The 18,970-nt window shown below is 61.5% G+C and overlaps 1 protein-coding gene across 3 annotated transcripts; it reads right to left on the bottom strand.

Annotated features, from left to right (window-relative positions):
* Window positions 1–3,450: 3,450 nt before the first annotated feature.
* On the bottom strand, window positions 3,451–18,196 carry RAB3IL1 (RAB3A interacting protein like 1; the record flags this gene model as incomplete). 3 transcript variants are annotated; one of them, XM_084235933.1, is made up of 10 exons in its annotated part: window positions 3,451–3,533; window positions 4,092–4,158; window positions 4,301–4,400; window positions 4,796–4,908; window positions 4,999–5,127; window positions 6,632–6,850; window positions 7,442–7,519; window positions 7,605–7,700; window positions 8,090–8,342; window positions 18,045–18,196. In XM_084235933.1, 10 exons carry the CDS (start codon window positions 18,194–18,196, stop codon window positions 3,451–3,453), a joined length of 1,290 nt encoding a protein of 429 aa, XP_084092059.1. The 3 variants fall into 3 exon arrangements, with proteins under 3 accessions (XP_084092059.1, XP_084092061.1, XP_084092060.1); XM_084235935.1 differs by lacking the exon at window positions 18,045–18,196 and adding an exon at window positions 5,686–5,832 and having other exon boundaries at window positions 8,090–8,231; XM_084235934.1 differs by lacking the exon at window positions 6,632–6,850.
* Window positions 18,197–18,970: the final 774 nt, after the last annotated feature.

Below are 18,970 nucleotides of genomic sequence, written 5' to 3'. Positions count from 1 at the left end.
TAAAAATCTGACTGCAAGCACCGAGGCCCCTTGAGGGTGGGGGTAGGAGTGGGGGCTAAAGGGAGGAGGGAACCAGATGCCTGCCGTGGAGGACTGTGGGTACTCTGGTGGTGGGGGTGGTGTGGTTCACAGGTGGGGTCCTGTACCCCCTAAGTCATATACAGTGTCAAAAAATGATACAATTTTAAAAAAAAAAACCTCTAAATGGTGGGATCCACAGAATTTCCACATGGTGCCTGGGGAAACTCTGCACCCCTCCCCCGACGCCGTGTCCCTGCATCTTCCATCTGTCTGCTCCTGAGTGTAGCCTTTCTAATATACTAGTAATAAATAATAAAATTTTTGAATGAAAAAAACTGAGGGAGGTGCTAGAAACATCATTTAGTCCAATTGTTCCAACTTAGAGATGAGAAAACGGAGGCTCAGTGAGGTGCTTCTTGCTGGGAAAAACAGTAAATCAGGCCTGGCAGATGGTCAGCTGTGGCCCAGCTGAGGGGTGCAAGAGGCCACTGTGGAGTTGGCCTCGGCCTCAGTGACCAGCATGTGAGCCTGCCTTTAACCCAAAAGGGTTAAAACGGTCCCCACGCCAGGGCACTGAGAGGCCTGAGTGAGTTATCTAGAAAATTCACTTAGAGCAACAAACGCTGTGTGGCTGATGTCAACTTGAAGAGCTGAGAGTTCCACAGAACATTCCACAGAGCGTCTCTCCCCCAGCCCAAGCCTGCAGAGCAGGGGTGGGGCAGTGTGAGGGCATGGAAAGTGTGGGTACAAAGCTGGACTCACAGGGGCCTGGACTGCCTGAGCCTCCACCCCTCTGAAAAGCAGGGCAGGATCTCAGGGGGCGCCAGGCACAGGCGAGTCTTTAGCCAAAGGGGTCCTGATGCTCTGGGGCTCATTCATTCCTGTCCTGTGGCCACCATGTCCTCTGTGGGAAAATAGTACCTCAGAGGGCTGCTGTGAGCATTAAGTGAATTTCAGCTAAAGGGCTTGGAAGCCTCCTCCATCTGACACTCAGGCCAGTCCCTCCCCACCCCAGGATTCTCAGCTCCAGTGTAGGCACCCCCAGCACCAGGGACTGTGTAGAGCACATGGGGCCCCCACATTGCCCCGGAGACATATAGGCCTCAAATACAAGCTGCTATTGGGCAACAGAGGGGCCAGCATGTGTTCCTTGGTGCTTCACATACCTCCTGGGTACCTCAGCTCTTGTCTGTTCACGATGGCCCTACCAGGGCCTGACCTCTGAGACGTCACCTGGCATCCCCTGCCTGGTGTCCCCTGCCTGGCATCCCCTGTCTGGTGTCCCGTGCAGAGACAGGCAGCTCCAGGGCCCAGACCTTCAGCCTCCCTTGTCCCCCAGCTGACCACAGATTACACAGAGTAGGACTGAAAGGGACTGTTATTCAGGAGAGGATGTTGGGGTTCCCCCCTGTAACATGGCTACGAACATCTTCACCCTTCATTGCTTTGCTGCCTTCTCCATCTGACACCCGGGCCAGTCTCCCCACACCCAGGATTCTCAGCTCCAGTATAGGCACTCCCAGCACCAGGGACTGTCAAGCACATGGGGTCCCCACATTTGCTAAATGAGTGAAGGTACATTTGTGACAGGAGGTCTAACCTGTGAGTATCTGAGGGGGCTGGGGCGGGGGACTTAAACACAGATGGAATGGGGTGGGGGTGGGGACACTGGTAGGAGAAACCTGGGAGTCAAAAGACCAAGAACGAAGAGGCTGCTGGCTGGAGAGGGTGATGCGGGTGTGGGGGAGGACCTTGACCTGGAGTCCTGGCCAGCAGCCCGCAGCTGCCGAATCTACCAGCTGAGTGGCCCAAGGTTCTGGCCAATAGTGAAGTCCCCTGAGGCACCACCAGCCCAGGAGAGAGCTACCCAGAAACTGTGCCCCCCCTTCACTGGTGGGCAGGACACCCCCTAGCCAAGGTCCACCCCCTCATAGGTGGGGAGGGGATCACAAAATACTTCCCTGGCCCACCCTTCAGAGGAGGACCTCTTCCACCTGACTACTGACCCTTGCCAAAAACACATGAAAGGCCAGGGCTGGACGAGCAGGGGCCTCCAGTCCTTGCCTGCGCTGCTCAGACATCACAAATCAATCCTGCCATAGGCCTGTGGCTGGCAGACATCACCAATCAACCCTGATGTGCCAGGCAGCTGCCAAGCTTTGGCTCTGAGTTCCAGGCTTTCCTTAGTCGCAAACAGAGGGAGTAGAAGGGCGTCTGCCCAAGGTTCCTGTGGGGCAGCAGCAGAGTCAGCCTCAGCATCCGTCTCCCTGACAGCAGACCACTTTCCCCAGGGAGAGGAAGCCAGGGTCATCCCCCGCAAACCCACAGCCCCACAGAACACTCAGGAGAACCTGGTGGTGCTCCCTGCAGCAATCCCTTCGGGATTTGGGCTTAATCCCAAGCACGAGGGCGGGCACGGAAAGGATTTGGTTTCATTCTTTCAGATGCCCAAGCCTTGGCCCCAGCCCCAGGACGCAGAAGTGAAGGCGCGTGGATGCCCAGCCTACCAGCAAAGTCTGCCTTTATTAAATAGAGATCGCGTTACATTCCATTCAAAGGAAGAACTCAGACGTGGTGAGGGATGTGTCCAGGCTGGACCCCAGTCCCGAGTGAGTGTGAGGGGTGAGGAGGGGTCCAGGTCCTGCCTGCCCCACCCGGGTTCTGTGTCTGAGGCTTGGCAACCAGAGCCCCCGATGTCTGAATGGTCTGAGAACAGGCTGAGAACAGGCATCCAGAGGCCCCATCAGGTTTTAATGTGGGAGAAAAGTGTCCTAATCCTTCCAGAGGTGGTGGAGGTAGGGCCTCCAGGAGCATGGGCTCAGACAGGGGAGGAAGGGAGGAGAGACCCTGATCCATCTTAAGAATGTTCTGGGTGGTTCTAAGCAGACAGAAGTTGGCGTGGACGACAGTCCTGGAGGCCTGCCAGCCCCTCCTAGCCCTGCTGCCCATTGGGGAGGTCATCTGGGAACAGGATGTAGAATGGCCACAAGGGGGTGCTGATGGCTCAGGGCTTGGAAACTGGGGTGGGGGATACCCTGGGGATCTGGCCACCAAGAACAGTCCCTTTCTGAGGACCCACAACAACAAGGCACCTGCAGGCAGCAGCTCCAGGACAGGGGAGGGATACTGGCTGCCTCAGGGGTCCCCTCCCAAGGGCTGAGCCCCTGAGTGCGGCTCCAAATTCCTTGGTCTTTGGTGCTTCCTGGAAGTCTCCCGGTGGCCTGTAGTACCACAGGGGAAGAGTCACCTCATGAGGTCCTGTTCGTCCTGGGATGGACGCTGGGGTATGGCTCAGTGCTGCTCCCTGGCCAAGCCAGCTGTCCAGCTTCAAGCCCCAGGCTGGCTCCATGACCCCATCTTCTTTCTGTCTGTCCGTCCTGGGCAGGTGTTGGCTCCGGCTCAGAGCCCCAGCCAGGCCTGGGCCATGCCCTAGGCCTCCTGGGGGAAGTAGCCGAGTTTGGCCAGCGACATCTCCTTCCTCAGCCTGGTGATCTCCCAGAACATTGGCTCCGCTGCAGGCGAGAGAAGGTGGACACTCGGTGCCAGCTCAGGGTCACCTCTGGCAGATGGCCTAGCCACCCCCTCTCCTAGCGTTGGGCAGGGCAGCTGGCCCAGGACCCCAGGGCTCCCCGGGGCCCCCAGGACAGATGACCTCAGTTCAGAGTCCGCAGTGGTTCTGGAGAACACCCGTCAGGGAACAAAGTCTGGTGGAGGAGCCTCACAGAATGGGGGGAGGGAGCCAACAGGTGGGCAAAGGGTGAGGTGGTGACTGGCCAGCACTTGTTCAGGCAACCATGAAGAGGCCAACAGGGAAAAGTGGGGATTCAAGGGGAGGCCCCATCCTGCAGAGCCCAAATGCCAGGACACTGACAGCGAACCTTCCCTATAGGTCTTGCGGCCTGCAAGAGGTTTCTGGCAAGAGAAAGCTGGCAGGTAGGCGGGAGCCCTCAGGCGGGCTTTCCAAGTGAGCCAGGGCGGCTTCATTTCTCCAAGCTGCTCAGCACCTTCAGCCAGAGCAGTCTATGGCCCCGCCCGGCGCCACCCTCCACCGGCCACCAGGGGGCGCTCACCGTCCTGCCGCACCAGGCCTTGCTGTATGTAGCGGATGTAGGTAAAGAAGTTGCACACGGCAGTGATCTGTGGGCAGAAGTGGGGAGGCTGGGGCCCGCCAGCCCTCAGGCTGCGCTGGGGGTCCCCGCCCAAAGCCAGGGGTCAGAGTGAGAAGCCTCGCGTGGGGTCACTGCCGAGGACCCCAGAGACACTGCAGTGATGGACTCACCCTGGCCCGGGAGGACGGCGAGATGTAGTAGTGGCTCTCCGAGTCTCCCAGCCGGATGCGGTGGCGGCAGGAGCGAGCCAGCCCACTCAGGGCACAGGTACTGGGGAAAGCAGGGCACGGGGCACTGCAGCACGCCCACCCAGCGCCAGAAGAGGGCACAGAGGGCCGGGCTGTGCCCGGGAGGGGCCTGGTTTCCCTCCAGGTGCAGCTTCAGAGGAGCCCGGGACTAGGCCTTGCAGGGAGGCAGCTCCAGAAATTTAACTATGCTGGGCCACAGCCCTTGTCCATACTGGCAGGAGAACTTGGTCCATCTTGGTGGAACCAAAGGTATAGCAAAGTCTCACCCTCTGTAGCCTCCAAGTCACCCCTTCCCCCAAATATGAGGACCCCAGGAGGCAAGCATGAGGCTCCCTCTCCATGGCCAGCCCCTGGTGGAGCCCAGGGAAGGCAGGGCTTTCCCAGGTGGGCAGACAGGCTCAGGGGCTTTAAGCTTACTTGGTGCTGCCACACTCGACTGCGGGCACCTTCACCGTGGGCAGTGTATGCGAGGCCACGGGCTCGATGGTGAGCGTGTTGTCCTCCACGGCTGCCCGGACCAGCGCCGAGAGCTGCGGCAGACCAGGGTGGTGGGGTGGTGGTGAGGAGCAGGCCTCCAGCCGAGGCGGGCACTCCCAGCTGGCGGTGCTTAGCCCACTCACCTCCTGCATAGTGAAGTCAAGGCAGGGCCCCACGTCCTCCCGGTACACCCGTCCCAGGAAGGGGGAGCTCTTGTCCAGGGTGGGTGATTCCCGCCAGGCCTGGAATTCTGCAAACAGGGTGGTGTCTACCTGTGAAAGCGGGCGAGCAGGGCGGGTGGTCAGAGCACTGGGGCTGGCACAGTAGAGCCAGCTGGAGCCGAAGGAGGTGGGGAGCCAGGGAGGATGCAGGGCAGGCCCCAGCATGCCAGTGGGCCCTCCCCAGTGGCCAGCCCACTCAGGGCACAGGTACGGGAAAAGGCAGGGGACAAGGCGTTGGAGCACGCCCACCCAGCCGGGCGTGGAGATGCGGGGGACTGAGTCCCAAAGAACTCCCTTCCTCCCTTGGCACCAAAGAATCTAGAACTGTGTCAGTTCCAGGAGTGTCAGTGGCACTGGATTCGGTTTGGGTCCAGGGCACATCCTGACCACCCTCACTATGTCCTTGAGGAAAAAAAAGTCTAAAAGTGTCTCTGCAGGTGCCCACAGTACAGGCAGTGCACACAGGTGCCCACGGGCACACGCAGATCCCCCAGGCACACAGCACGCACAGGCACATGCGCGCGGGGGGAAGCACACGGGCTGCCGGCTCCCGGGAGGAGCTCGCTGCGCACATGCAGAGTGGGGCGGCTAGCGAAGGGCAGCCGTTACCTGTCGGGACAAGGAGAGAGAGGTAGCGGAGGTGGGGGCCACGGGTGGCTCCCTGGGCGGGAGCGGCCAGGCCGGTTCATAGGTGAGGTGAACCGCCTTGCTGGGGATCACACAGAGGAGCAGGGAGAGGAGGGGGGCCAGCCCGGGCTGGGCAGGAGGCCGGGGCAGGCAGGCGCAGAGACAGAGGGAGGAAGGAGAGGTTAGTGTTTAGTCGGAAAGCTCCAAGCTCAGAAGGGGGCTAACGGGTCTGGCTGTCCCTCCTCCCTAGAAGCTTGGGGAACCAGGGCAGGAAGGAGCTGGGGCCACCTTGGAGGCAGAGATGCCCAGAAGCTGAGCATCGAGGCACTCACTGTGCCGCCCTGAGCTGGGCTCCGGGCATCTATGTCTCACCAGTTCCTCCTGTGACCCCAGGAAGCCCCATCTACCACATGGGGAAACCAAGGTGCTGAGGGGGGCCTCACTTGCCCAGGGACATCACAGCCCACTGACCTTAGCTAGGTCCAGGTGCTCCACACGCCCACCCTCGGGAGGAGGAGACAACCCCAAAGGCCATGCACTCTTGGCAGCTCAGCCAGAGGATGCTGAGGACCCTCAAGTCCAGAGGTGACAACCCTAAGACCTTAAGTCCTGGGGGTAGGGCTGTGACCACATGGTCTGGGCAGCCTCTCCCCAGAAACCCAGCAGCAGTCTCTTTAGGCCTGAAGGGTGTGTGTCTCTATAGACCCCCAGGGGCAGGCCCTCAGTGCAGAGACCTCCACCGACTGCTGGGAGGGGTGAGGTGGGTGCCAGATCCCTTTCACAGAGAGAACCTTCCAGCCCTCACAGCCAGGGGCCCGGAGAGGGCAGGACCAGCTCCAGGTCACACAGCCAGTGTCGTGCCTGGTCCCCGCCTGACAGTGGGCGCTGTCTGCCTTTTCTGTGTCCACTGCCTACCCGCCGCCCTCACCTCTTTGCCCTCCTTGTCCGGGGTGAGGAGGTGCCCCGCGGCAGGGCACACAGCAGGGCAGAGGGCGCTGCTGGTGCTCTTATGGCGAGAGTGGCCCTTGCGTGGCACGGCCTTGGTGGGGCTCAGCAGCTGGGGGTGCAGCTCGCGGTTGGGGGAGGCTGGTGTGGATGTGATGACCAGTGTCTTCAAGGCTGTCACCTCTGCCTGCAGCATGTCGATCTGGCTGGGGCAGGACAACGGTCAACTCCAGCCCAGGGCTGATGCCCCAGTTTCAGGTTCCCCAGCGGGACCTAGTCCATCCAGGCTCAGGGTCTGAGCACCTAACTTACCTGTTACCCCTGGAACTGAGGACACCCACTTTACGGGTGGGGGCTGAAACACCCATTTTATATACAGGGAAACTGAGGCTCTGAGACCTGGCTGGCCTGGGGTCACCTGGTGAGCCAGGACTCTTAGCAGCTGGCTGGGCTTCCCCTGAGGGGTCCCCTGCAGCCAGGAACAGCCCGGCCCTCGCACTGCTTGCCGGGGCTCACACACCCCGCGTGAGGTGTCTGCCCGGAAAAGGGGGTTGAAAGGAGGGAAAGGAAACTGCTCCGAGCACGGCATCCTCCCACCCCTGAAAGGTCCTCGTGGTGCAGGGAAAACAAGCTGGAGTCCCCGGGATGCCTCTCCCGCCCAAGGGGCCGCGTTCCAACGGTGTCACCTCAGACACCTCTGGCCCACCCTCCCTGGCCACTGGCGCCGGGCCTCCAGCCTCCCGAGGATCGGGGAGGTGCTCGCCGGGCTGGGCAGGCGGGCGGAGGGGCTCACCTTGCCCCGAGCCTCCTTCAGCTGCTTTTCTGACGCCGCCTGCTTCACGTTGGCTTCTCGTACCATCTTATGGGCTTCCTGGGAAGAGGCGGGAGCCGCGTGAGTGGCGAGGAGCTGACAGCCACCAGGAGAGAGTTCCCTGGCCTGCCCCCAGGCACCGAACCTCGAACAGGCTGGCCGTCAGCTCCTCCAGCTCCCGCTCCAGCTGCTCCCGCACCTTGGACAGCCGCTCGCACTCCTCGTCCTTCAGCTTCAGCTCCTGGGGTCATGCAGAGGGCGGCTGTCAGCCCCACGGGGGCCCTAGGGGCTGCCTGGCCCCTGCCTGGGCTCCATGCCCTGGGCACCTGATGGGGGCCCCCGGGCCCCCACTTATTTCCCGGGATGGCCTAGTTTATGGTGCATTTTCCATTTAGCGCCGCGTGAGGCTGAAACCTCAGCTGAGTCCACGAGGGCTTGTGAAAGTCACTTGGAAGCCCCAAGAGCGGGTCTCTTCTCCGTTCTCCCGCATGCCCAGCACAGGCTGGTGTGCAGATGGCCGTGAGAGGGGCATGATACCCCCGGGCATTCAGTGCCAGCCCACAGCTCCCACGAGGTGTCCCTTGTCCCCAAGGTCCCCTCCCACCCCAGGCCCTGCCCTCAGAGCCCCACCTTCTGGGCTCTGTGCAGCTCCTCCTTCAGGAACTCGGAGCCCTTCTCTCGGATCTCCATGGAAGAGCTGCGCAGGCGCGACACATTCAGCTGGGTGGCTGCAGGGCCCTCCTCACCTTGGGCCTCCTCCCCAACAGACGTCTCCGCCAGGCTTCCCGGGGTCTCCCTGAGGTTTTTACAGGGACCCACACTCTTCCAGGGGACGGGGACAGCCTTGAGGGGCGGCAGATGGCCCTCATCTGGTTGGGGCTGGCTGAGAGGCAAAGAGGAGACACAGGGTGAGGTCCTGAGCCCTGGACAGCTAAGCCCAGGGACACACCTGCCACTCTGGGCCTCAGTCTTCCCATCTGTAAAATAGGATCACCACCACAGAAACTCTCCCAAAATGAAGGAGCATGAGGGATAAGCACAGCACCCATTTATCTTTGTTACACACCCCCTCTGGTCCAAGGCCTAGGACAGCACTTGGCACACGGTGGTTAGCACACAGCAGCTTGTCAGCACATAGCAGGTGGTCTGCATACAACAGGGGTTAGCATACACTAGAGGTGGTTGGCACACAGTAGGTGGTCAGCACACAACAGCTGTTGGACAGTCTGTTTGTCCAACAGATGACCAGATGAGCCAGTGCCGAGAACCTGAGTTTCTACTTTCATAAAGTGGGGACATACCTGGCAGCCCCAGCTCGGTGACTGAGTGGTTCAGAGACGCGCGTAGAACCTTGACACACCAGCTGCACTTAAGTGGGAACTGCCTTCTTGTTAATGCAAATTTTAGGCCAATTCTACTCCAGGCTAAGCAGACCGGAGAGGAAGGACCCAGCCAGGGCAGGCAGGGCAGAGGCGGGAAGTCTGCGTGCGAGCAGCAAGGCGGGCAGACCCACTTCCTGCCCCGGCCCTGCGGGGAGCAGTCCAGCGCCCCAGGCTTCCCTTGCCACCTCAGGGAAACGCTGCTGTCTGGGCTTCAGGGCCTCCCCTCCCCGAAGCTGAAGACCCCAGAGGCAGTGTGGGGTAGGGGCCAGCAGCCTGCTCTCACCCCCTCCACATGCCCGAGGGGGAGGGGGAAGAATTCCAGGAGCCCCACAGTGATTTTTGCCAAGACAGCACCTCTGGCCTGGCTGACTCAGCCGGAGCCCGAGCCAGCAGCTTCCGAGCTGGGCTGAGGGTAGGGGGCTGGGCCAAGCCGCTAATGACAGTGGGGGAGTGGAAGGGAGGGGGCTCAAGGGGGAAAGCCCAGGCCCAGGCGTCATAGGATACAGGACTGCTCAGGGGAAAGGGTTGAGGACCACCTCCTCCTCCCGTCCTTGGCTCCTGAGAGGGTCACCAAGCATTCCCTGGGCCTCAGTTTCCCCTCAGGTCACACAAAAGGACTGGGCATCCTGGGACCCCAGCACTTAGTCCACTCCCAGCCCTTCATGTGGCCCCAGGGGGCCAGTCGCCCAGTCCCATTGCCTTTTGGCTTTGGAACCGGCCCAGCGTGTGGCCTGGAGGCGCCTGGGTGGGTCCTGGCGGGGCGCGGGGCTGTGCGGAGCGTAGTGCGCCCACGAGTCGTGCTTGTGCATACGCCATCTTTCCGGATGCCCTTGTCTCCCAGTTCCCACTGGCCGGGGGTGTCCCTGGAGCTTGGGCCGTGGCAGGGCCGCGGTGGCCCTGGCGTGGGTGTGTGCCCTGGGGACTCACGTTGTGCCCTGCCCGTGTCATGTCATTTAAACACTCTCCACAGCACTGGTGGTGTGTCCCCACCCTCCAGATGGGGGTGGGCTCAGGAGCCGAGAGTCTTACAGTGTCTGGGTGGCAGTGCCGGGGCAGGGGCTGCCCGGCTCCCCAGTCACGGCCGGCTGCGGGGGAGGGGGTGTGTCGGAGCATCTGTCTCAGAATCGAAGGCTGCTGGCCCAGGGGGACTTGGGAGGCTCCTCCTTGGCTGCGGCCAGGAAACCTGACCGGGTTCCAGCCTGAGCTGGCGTCTCAGGCTCTGCTCAGGCCCAGAAACCACCTCCCAAGAGGGAAAGGGGGGGTGCTGAGAACACGGGCCAGGTCAGGCAGCCCAGGGTCCACACCCACCACTGACCTGGGGTATAGGAGAGCCTTGGGGGGTATTACTGGAATTCTCTGAACCCACTTTCCTATCCCAGAGATGGGGGTGAGACCCTGCAGGAGGCGCACAAAGAATGGGGTGAGAAGTCACTGACTTGGGCACCTGTCAAAAATGTGCCATCTGCAGCCATGTCTGGCCCGCACACTGCCACGCTGGCCCAGGCTGCGCCCGCAGCTGAAACCAAAGGCCCGGGGGCGGTGCCCCAGCTGGGAGTATGGAGGATGGTGCCCAGCCCCATGTCCTAGCGGGACGACATGGCCTACGTCACTCAGCCTTGGTAGGGGCAGCAAAATCTACCTCGGGGGTGCCCCATTCAGTAGAATGAGCAAGAACTGCAGTCCAGGTGGTGGGTGGCCCACAGGGATCGCTCAGGACTTGGGGCAGGACCTAGTCCCTGCGCCTCTTCCACTGCAAAGACTATGCCTCCACCCCCAACACCTCCCAGCCACCAGCCCCTCCCACCACCATGGAGCTTTGTCCACCAGCGAGGTCTGGGTCCCTGGTAACGGGTTGGGGGTGTAGCTGATCACCCCCATATTTTCCCAATAGGCTCTCACTTCAGCCCACTGCCAGGGGGATGGGCCCTATTTTGAAGCCAGAGCAAACAGTGGTCCAGGGAAGCCAGAGACAGTCTCTGTGATACCCTCCCCCACCCTGGGGGTCCCAGTGGCAGAGTGTGGGAACAGCAGGACCATCCTTTAACCACCACCTGCTCCTCGTCTGGATCGGGGGTGACGGGAAGGGAGGGGTGCTCAGGTCAGCTTGAGCCCCAGGCCCAAGTCAGCACCCCCTATCGTCCACACACTTCAGCTTCCCAGACCAGCCACCCAATAACCAGGAAGACGAGAGCTCACGGCCTGGGCAAGCAAGGGCGACCACTTATGTTCTGCGCTGCAACCCTGCCCCCAGCCCACAGGCCTCTGCTCAGCCCCTCTTTGCCCTCATCCCTGTCAGAAATGAGAGTCAGCATGGGCTCGCTGCAGACATCACCGGGGAGAGAGCTGTTCAGGGGCTGGACATAGTAAGAGTCAAGGTCAGGGCAGATGGGGGCAGCCAGCACACCCACCCCCCACACACAGCTAGTTCCAGAGATTGGAGCCTGGGCAGGCCAGGAAAGGCCCCATCGGGTCACTTCCCCAGGAAACACAAGGAGGGGTGCAGTCACGGCAACACTCACCCCGCAGGCTGCCCTCCCAGGGCCAGCGGGGCTTCGTGCTGGTGCACAGAGCTGCAAGGTGAGAAGGGCATGCTGCATCCCATATCCCCTGGTCACCGCTGTGGGCCAGGGGGGCCTGTCAGAAGCCCAAGTAAGGTCCTGCGTGGCCCTCAGAGGGTCCCGACCACTACCAGCCCAGCGGACCAGCCTGCCATGAGGCCTTTCTGCCCTCAACCTCCCATGCCCAATCCAAGGCAACCTCTTCGCGTCAGAGGTCTCTGGGCCAGTGGGCACGGTGGAGCCATCAAACAAGCAGGGGAGCACAGAAACTGGGGGAGGGAGCGGTGGGGAGGACATGCTGCCGCTGCGACCCCTTTCCCTCTGCTAGGCCCCAGGCCCACACTCCAGGCGGGAGCTGGGAGCTGGTTCAGTTTGCTGGATCTGGTACCCGGCTCTGGGTCTGGACCAGGGCACAGTGGTCCAGTTTAGAGCCACACTCACGCCCTCCCCGGCAGTCCAGGAAGCCCCGGCCCGGAGACTTATAGCCAAGCAGCACGTGTCCAGGGGCCACGGGAGCCCCAGGAAAGGGGCTGCGTGTGTCGCTCTGCCCGCAGCCCAGCCCGGCCAGCCTGCAGCCAGGCCAAGCGCTCAGCCCCAGACCCGCAGATGTTGTCACACGTGACCCTCGCCTTGACGGCTAGTGAGAGGCTGTCCCTAGGCTGGTTTCACTGGCGAGGCACCCGAGGCTCAGAGAAGGGCGGCAGCCTGGCCGGAAGGCACAGCAAGGAAGTGGCGGGGTGGGAACAGAACGAGAATCCAGGCGCCGGCATGTCATGTGACCTGTCACCGAGTCCTGACAGAGGAAAGGGGTGAATGGCAGTTTCAGAGAAGTGGGGCAGGATGCAGATGGGGTTTGAGGAAGTTGGGGGCCGTGCTGGGGGCCGTGAGGGGTGTCCAGCCAAGGCTGCTGAGCAAGCCAGGCAGCTTGTATGGGCGGGGGTGGGAGGACCACAGCCTGGGGAGGGGGATAGAAAGAAAACTTCCAGTAGTTAACAATTAAAAAAAACCCACAGAGAAGGTGAATGAGAACAGGGGTGTCCAGGGAGAGGATGAGTAACCGGGAGGGGGTCTCTCAAGAATGCAAAGGGGTGGCCACTGGTCGCACCAGGTCAGAGGGGGCAGCCTGAGCATGGATGGGGGATGAGTGGCAGGGAGCTTAGGGCCAGCCTGTCCACTTGAAGATCTGAGGAGGTGTGTGTTCCCAGAAGAGGGGGAAAATTCTATAAGAACGGGATAATAGTGTCCTACAGGGCAACAGAATGCCAGGGGGTCAGCACAGCTGGACCCCAGGGGTGGGAGGAGGCAGGAGCAGCGGCAGTGCCTGGTGGGAGAACATGGAGCCAGAGGGAAGGTAGGGTGAGCCACCTCTCCACCCACACCCCAGACAGGCCTGACGGCTAGCAGAGTCTAGCCGGTGTCCCTGCTGGGAGCCAACACAGGGCCTAAGAGAGTGGGAGGCTCACTCTCTGCCCAGGCAGGACGGGTACACTGTACGTGCCAAACACCTGACTATTCAGCCCTCAAAAAATCTGACCCTTTAAAACCGCAAACCACATGGGCAGTGCCATTCATGAGCCAGGCCCCCTCCCACTGGAGCCATGCAGATTCTGGTATCTACATTCCTGAGCCCCCTTTTTACTACATCCTATGTCATTTTGCCCCCACCTTACCCCCTGCCCCACCCCCCCACCGCCCTGTGCTTTCCAAGGCCTGCTGGGAGAAGTTTCTAGGACTGGCAGGACTCTGGTGAGGGTCTGAGCCCTGCACACAATGTGCTGATTAAGGAATAGCAGGAAAGAGCTGCACCTGTGTGTGCGGGGTGGGGGGAGGTGGGCGGGGGAGGGGGGAAGCAGGGGGGTAGTTAGATCACTGAGGGCTTCCAGGAGGAGGTGAGAGAATTGCTTACTCTCTTCTCACTTCCTCCTGACCTGACTCCCGTAGGGTCTTGGCCATGGCCCAGAGCAGTGAAGTAAGTCGCTCAAGATCACAGGGTCTACCTGCAGCCCCAGCACTCCCCAGCATCCAGAGTGCTGTAAAGACAGCTCCCCATACCTGGGAGGGTAGGGTGGTCTCACCTCATTCCTGGGCAGTCCCTCAGAGCCTGGCCCTCCCTAGAGATAGGTATCGCTGGCCCCATCAGTCAGATGGGGAAACTGAGATTAAGAGGCCACATTAATGTCATGAGGCTACTTAGTGGCAGACACTAGCCCAGAACCTAAACTATGGCCCAGCAGTGTTAGCTGCAGAAGCCTCACCCCATCACCTCAGAGCAGGCTTGGCACCCAAGACTGCGAATGTGGGAAATGCTGGGGGGTGAACAGGGCAGCAGCCTGCTTGGGGAGACTGCCCCAAGTGTTTTTCAGAACCTAACACTCAAGGGATCCCAAGGAAGAGGGGCCACGAGAGGTTCAGCCAGAGCCACCTGGGCAGGGGGCTCAGATGCAGGGTCCTGCCAAGTTGCTGCTGGAGTCTGGCTGTGTTCCTAGGACACTGGGCACACAGTGGGTGCTGGCAGCAGGTCCCTCCCTGATCCTTCAGTATCTGCGAGAGGGAGCCATTAAAAAGCAGTGCTCAGGGAACCCCCAAATGCCTCTGATATGGGACCCAGCTCCTCATTCTGCCCCTCACACTATCCACCTGCACTTACGAAGGCCCTCCGGAGCCCCCACTCCAGGCCCTGGGACCCCTGCATGGACAGACAAGAAGTGAGCAGTAGGAGGATCATGTGGAGGTCACTGGAACAACCTGGTTTCTCCAGAGGCCCCTGGGAACGAGGCCAGGAGGCTGTGTGTGTCCCCCAGAGCAATTGTGAAGATGCACAGACACACTCCCCAGTGCGCTCCCGTTGTGTTCCCCTGCCTCCCCCTCCTAGGAGCCCATCCTCTTTGCACCCCCAACGGGGAGGAAACTCCATGAGCCCCCCCATACCCCATCTTGGCTCCAGGTTTGCTAGATGCCAGGGGGCAAAGTGGTCCAGTCCGCATCAGAAGACTCCCCGTCCTGCCAGCCTCCCCAGGGCGTCCCCCCTCCGCACCCCTCACTCGGCAGTGGCAGCGACAGAGCCTGGCTTGGGGACCACGCACCTGGCCCAGGAACAGGGCCCGTTCCCACTCGGGCCTCCTCTTCAGGACCCGGTCTTTCCAGGCCATGGGGAGAGGAAGTGTTTGTGCAACTTGGGAGAAGCCTGCGCCCCTGTCCACCCAGGGCAAGCCTGCGCCCCGGGTCCCCACCAGGCGGGCCAAGGACTGGGGCCGCCAGAGAGCCTCAGAGTACTGGGGCGACTCCTCCGGGAGGAGTCCGCGCTCTCCTCCAGGCTGCGGGAGGTCCCATCCCACACCCGCCAGCTCCAGGAGCCCCAGGGGGAGGCTCTCCCACGGACACCAGCCCCCACCCGAAAGCACTGGTTTCCAAGGTTCGTCCGACCTGGGGGGTCCTCCTCTAGCTGCATACCCCTTCTTCCTCCGGCTTCCCCCCTCCCCCCATCTCGCTCGCGCTCCGGGCGAGCCAGGCGATTCGGCGCTGTCAGCGGGACGGCGGGCCACGGCGCCGCGCACCCCGCTCCAGAGCTCCGGCCCGGCCCCCGCGCAGAGCGCGCCCCTCGGCCGCGGGCAGCTGGGCCGCCAGCACCTCCCGATGTGCAAGTCCGGCGGGGACCCCTCGTACCCCCCCGAGGCGGCCGACGGACGCCCGGCCGCGAGCGCGCGCGCACCTACCCGCTCCACATCCCGGCGCCTCTGGGCGCCCGCGCGTCGGTTCCCCGCCGCGATCTCCCTGCGCGCCCCGCGCCGCGGCCCCGCCCGCCCGCCGCGACTCCGCCCCGTCCGGGCGCCCCCGGCGGGCCCGTCCTGCCCTCGGCCGGGCCGTCCGCGCGCCCCGGCTCGCGCCGGGCCCCCAACCTGACCGGCCCCGGCCGCCGGCGGGTCACGTGCCCGAGGGGGTGGCCCCAGGACACGTGCCCTGCCCCGCCCCCCCGCCCCTCCGCCCGCGAGGCGCAGGGAGCTCGCGCGCGCCCGCCGGGCCCAGCCTGGCGCGGGTCGCCCGCCCCGGGACAGCGCGACGGCCGGAGTCGGGGGCGGAGCCGGGTCCCCACCATCCGGCGGCCAGAGCCGCTCGGGCGCGGCCTTCCTCCGGCCCCCCTCCCCCACGCAGCCCGCACCCGCCCGGCCTCCCCAAGCCGGGCCACCCCTGCTCAAGAACTGCCACGGCTCCCCGGCTTTCCGCACCCTGATGCTTTCGCGGGTGGTCAGGCAAGGCCGGCAGGCACCCTCACCCCACCTGACCCTCGCCGTTACGCCTTCCCTGGCTGCCATGCACAACATCCTGCTGGGAGCAGGGGTACACCCCCAAACGGGTGGTCCCTTATGCCCAGGAAGACCTGTCTACCTGTGACCCAAGTGTCCTCTGCAGCCTCCTCCCCACAGGCGCAGCCCCCTGCCTCTGAACACACCCTACTCAGCCCTGCCTCTGCCCACCATCTACTCTCCCCGGGAATGCACCCCCACTACCCACCCCACAGGGAACCATAGACCACTAGTGCTTCTGTCACCTATTCTCAGCCCGGACCATTGTCTCAAGTTCAGCCTTGACCCAGGGAGGACAGAGCCCCTCTTCTCTCCTGCCAGGACACCCACGTTCCATATCTAGAGGACTGGGGTGCTGGGAGAAGCACATCCGCATGCCACCAGAACCCCAGGCACTGCTCTGCAGGCCACAGAGCTGGGACTGGATCCCGGGTTTGAGTTTGTCAGATCTTCATTTGGAGACACATTCATTCATTCATTCTTTCGTTCAAACACCCCTTCAGAACACAAACTGTGGGCCATATCAGGACTGGGTAACCCAATGGGAAACTGCACAGACACAGCCTCTGTCCTGCTCCAGTACAGAGGGAAGTGGGGGACGTACTTTCAAGGATCTCCACTTCCAGGGCCGCGGATTCCCCAGAACACACCTTGCTCCACGAATGTCCTCTTTGTTTGAGATACAGTGCTCCTCCTAGGTGGGCGCAGTCCACACCAAGTACAGACACGGCTGGTGGGTGAAGGGCAGGCTAGATTTCATACCTTAACACTCCCTTCACCGGCCCCTTCCCTGTGCAGTGAACAACCTGGGCAACCCTCTACAACATCCCTCCAACTTTCTGGAATTGTTTCGGTCCAGGCCTCCCAGGCCCTTCCCTCTGCCAGGGGATTGCTTCCACCACTGTGGCTTCCCAGGTGACCAGCTCCTCCTGGTCTTTTTTTTTTTTTTTTAAGATTTATTTTTTATTTATACAATAGCTAGGGTATAGGCCAGAGGCACGGGAGGGTGAGAGGATTCACCAGAGACAAAGTGGGGAACAAGAGGCAGACGGACCGAAGGCACTGCTGAGGGGAGCAGCAGGTGCACCAGAAGAGGTCTGCCGCGGCATGTGGGAATCTCCCTGGCCGCTGGGAATCGAACCCATGCTGCAGAGGCTGTGGACAGCTTCACAGTGCTGTGACTCAACCTGCTGTGCCACCGGGGAGGCCCTCCTCCCGGTCTGTTCTCCACCCAGCCCAGCCCAGCACAGCCCAGCCCGGCCTAACCCAGGGTCTGGCCCAAAGTAAAATGTCATTATATGTTTGTCGACTTGAAACCTTCACCAAATAAGTCTTGAGCAACTGTTTGCTGTCTTCCTAGCCCTTGTTTTTGTCACTATTTAGGGGAAAATAGAGAAGAACCAAGAAAGTGCCTAGGACGGGGCCCTTGCCTTCCAAGTCTTGACAAGCCTGTGCAGGAGATAAGACACGGACCAAGCCTGGTAACCCAGACTGGTGGGAGATAAGGGCTGTCAACCCAGGGCTACAGCCCCAGAGGAAGGGAGGACGAGACCTCAGCTGGAGGTGGGGGGAGTGCTGGTGGGCTGGGGAAGTTAATGAATGAGGCCTAGAAGAATGAGTGGGGTGCTACCTGGGCACATCATCACCTCACTTACCCCAAGTATCCCACCATCTAGGTCCTTTTACCTGGGACTCCCAGCCCTCACTGGCTTCTCCCGCAGACCAGTGAGCTCTGCTCCTTAGCCAAACGGATGGCTCAGAGAAGTTAAGGAACCTGCCTGATGTCACACAGCCAAGAGTAGTGGGGTTTATGCCAATTTTCCAAAAAGACAGCTCAGAAACCAGAGGACTTGCTGGAAGCTAAAGTCAGATAACAAGGGGCTTGTACTAGGTGCCTGACTGACAGGTGGGAAGGAAGAAATAAAGGTGTGTCCTCTGCCCCTCCCCTCCAGCCACTGCTCTCCCCAAACCTCCCCCCCACCACCACCTCAGCCTAGCAGCCTGGGCCACAGACCCATAGGGAGAGGCAGATGAGGCTCCAGAGACTGCCAGCCTGGTTGAACCAGGCTCTGATTTTGCCCTTCGCTCTGTCCTCAGCTCACTGTGTGACCCAACAACGAGTGTCTTGCCCTCTCTGAGCCTCAGACTCCGTGTAAGCACCGAGCTGGACAAGACAGTTGCAGTCATCCCCTGGCGCTGACCTTGTGGGAGGCTTATGGAATTCCTCAGAGCTCCATGGCAGTGCCCTGTCTGGACTCAGCCTTCTCTTCCCCTCCCCCAAGGTGCAGGCAGAGCAGTAGGACCCCCCCACCACTCCCCTCCACGTCCCTGGTCACTAGCTCACCTGTCTGTGGCCCAGGGCTCCTCTCTCAAGTTCCCCTCAAGGGCAGGAGCAAGACACGAAGGGGTGTAGCGGACAGTCCCTGAGCTCATGGCCAGGAACACTGGACATGTGCCTCGGGCAGGACACCCGGTGCGCTCTTCAGGGCTGTCCATGCCCGATGAGTCAGACGAGGGTCCCTCTGGAGACTGCCAGAAGGCAGGTGACAGGAGACTTCTCTCCACCCCAGGCGAGCCTCACACTAACCTTTGCTATCTCTGAGGAGCAGCGGCCTGGCCTGAGAGGGAGGAACCTCCCAGTCAGTCCTCTATCTTCTCAAACCCCATAATTATTAACTCCTGTGGCCTGGCAGGCAGCAGAAGACACTTGGGCCCTCCCTCCCGGGCTCTGGGCCAGGGAAGGTGAGATACCTCGAGGCTGTTGGGAGCTTTCCTCTATATGCACAAGGCCCACAGGCTTCAACTAAGCCCACAGTGGGGCTGCCTGGCTTCTCCCCACCCAGCTGCCAAGTTGGAAAGAGCCCGTGGAGCCCTGGCCCCATCATTAACTGGCCATGTGGTCTCGGGTCAGGGGCCTGACTGGCCCCATACTTCGAATGTTCAGCTGTCGGGGGTAGAGCTCAGTGGTAGAGTATTTGACTGCAAATGTTCAGCCATCAGCAGAAAGAACAACTCAGCATAGCAGTTAGGAACACAGACCTGGACTCAGGCTGGATTCAGCCCCACTTCTAGACTGTGAACCTTTGGGCATGTTAGGCTGCCTGTGCCTCAGTTTCCCTAACTATAAAATGGAATCTCACCCTTTAAGGCGCACCAGGCGAGATGCCCAAGGGCAGACACGCCCCTTTCTTCACACTGACCCCTCTTTGCAGTCTCCACCCTATCTTACCCCCCCACTGGTGAATTTCTCTTTGCTCATACCCCCTCCTC

This window comes from Talpa europaea (genome assembly GCF_964194135.1).
Source record: "Talpa europaea genome assembly, chromosome: 1".
Taxonomy (NCBI): domain Eukaryota; kingdom Metazoa; phylum Chordata; class Mammalia; order Eulipotyphla; family Talpidae; genus Talpa; species Talpa europaea.
Note: the sequence above shows the minus strand (reverse complement) of the source record. Positions and strands in the feature narration are given on the sequence as shown.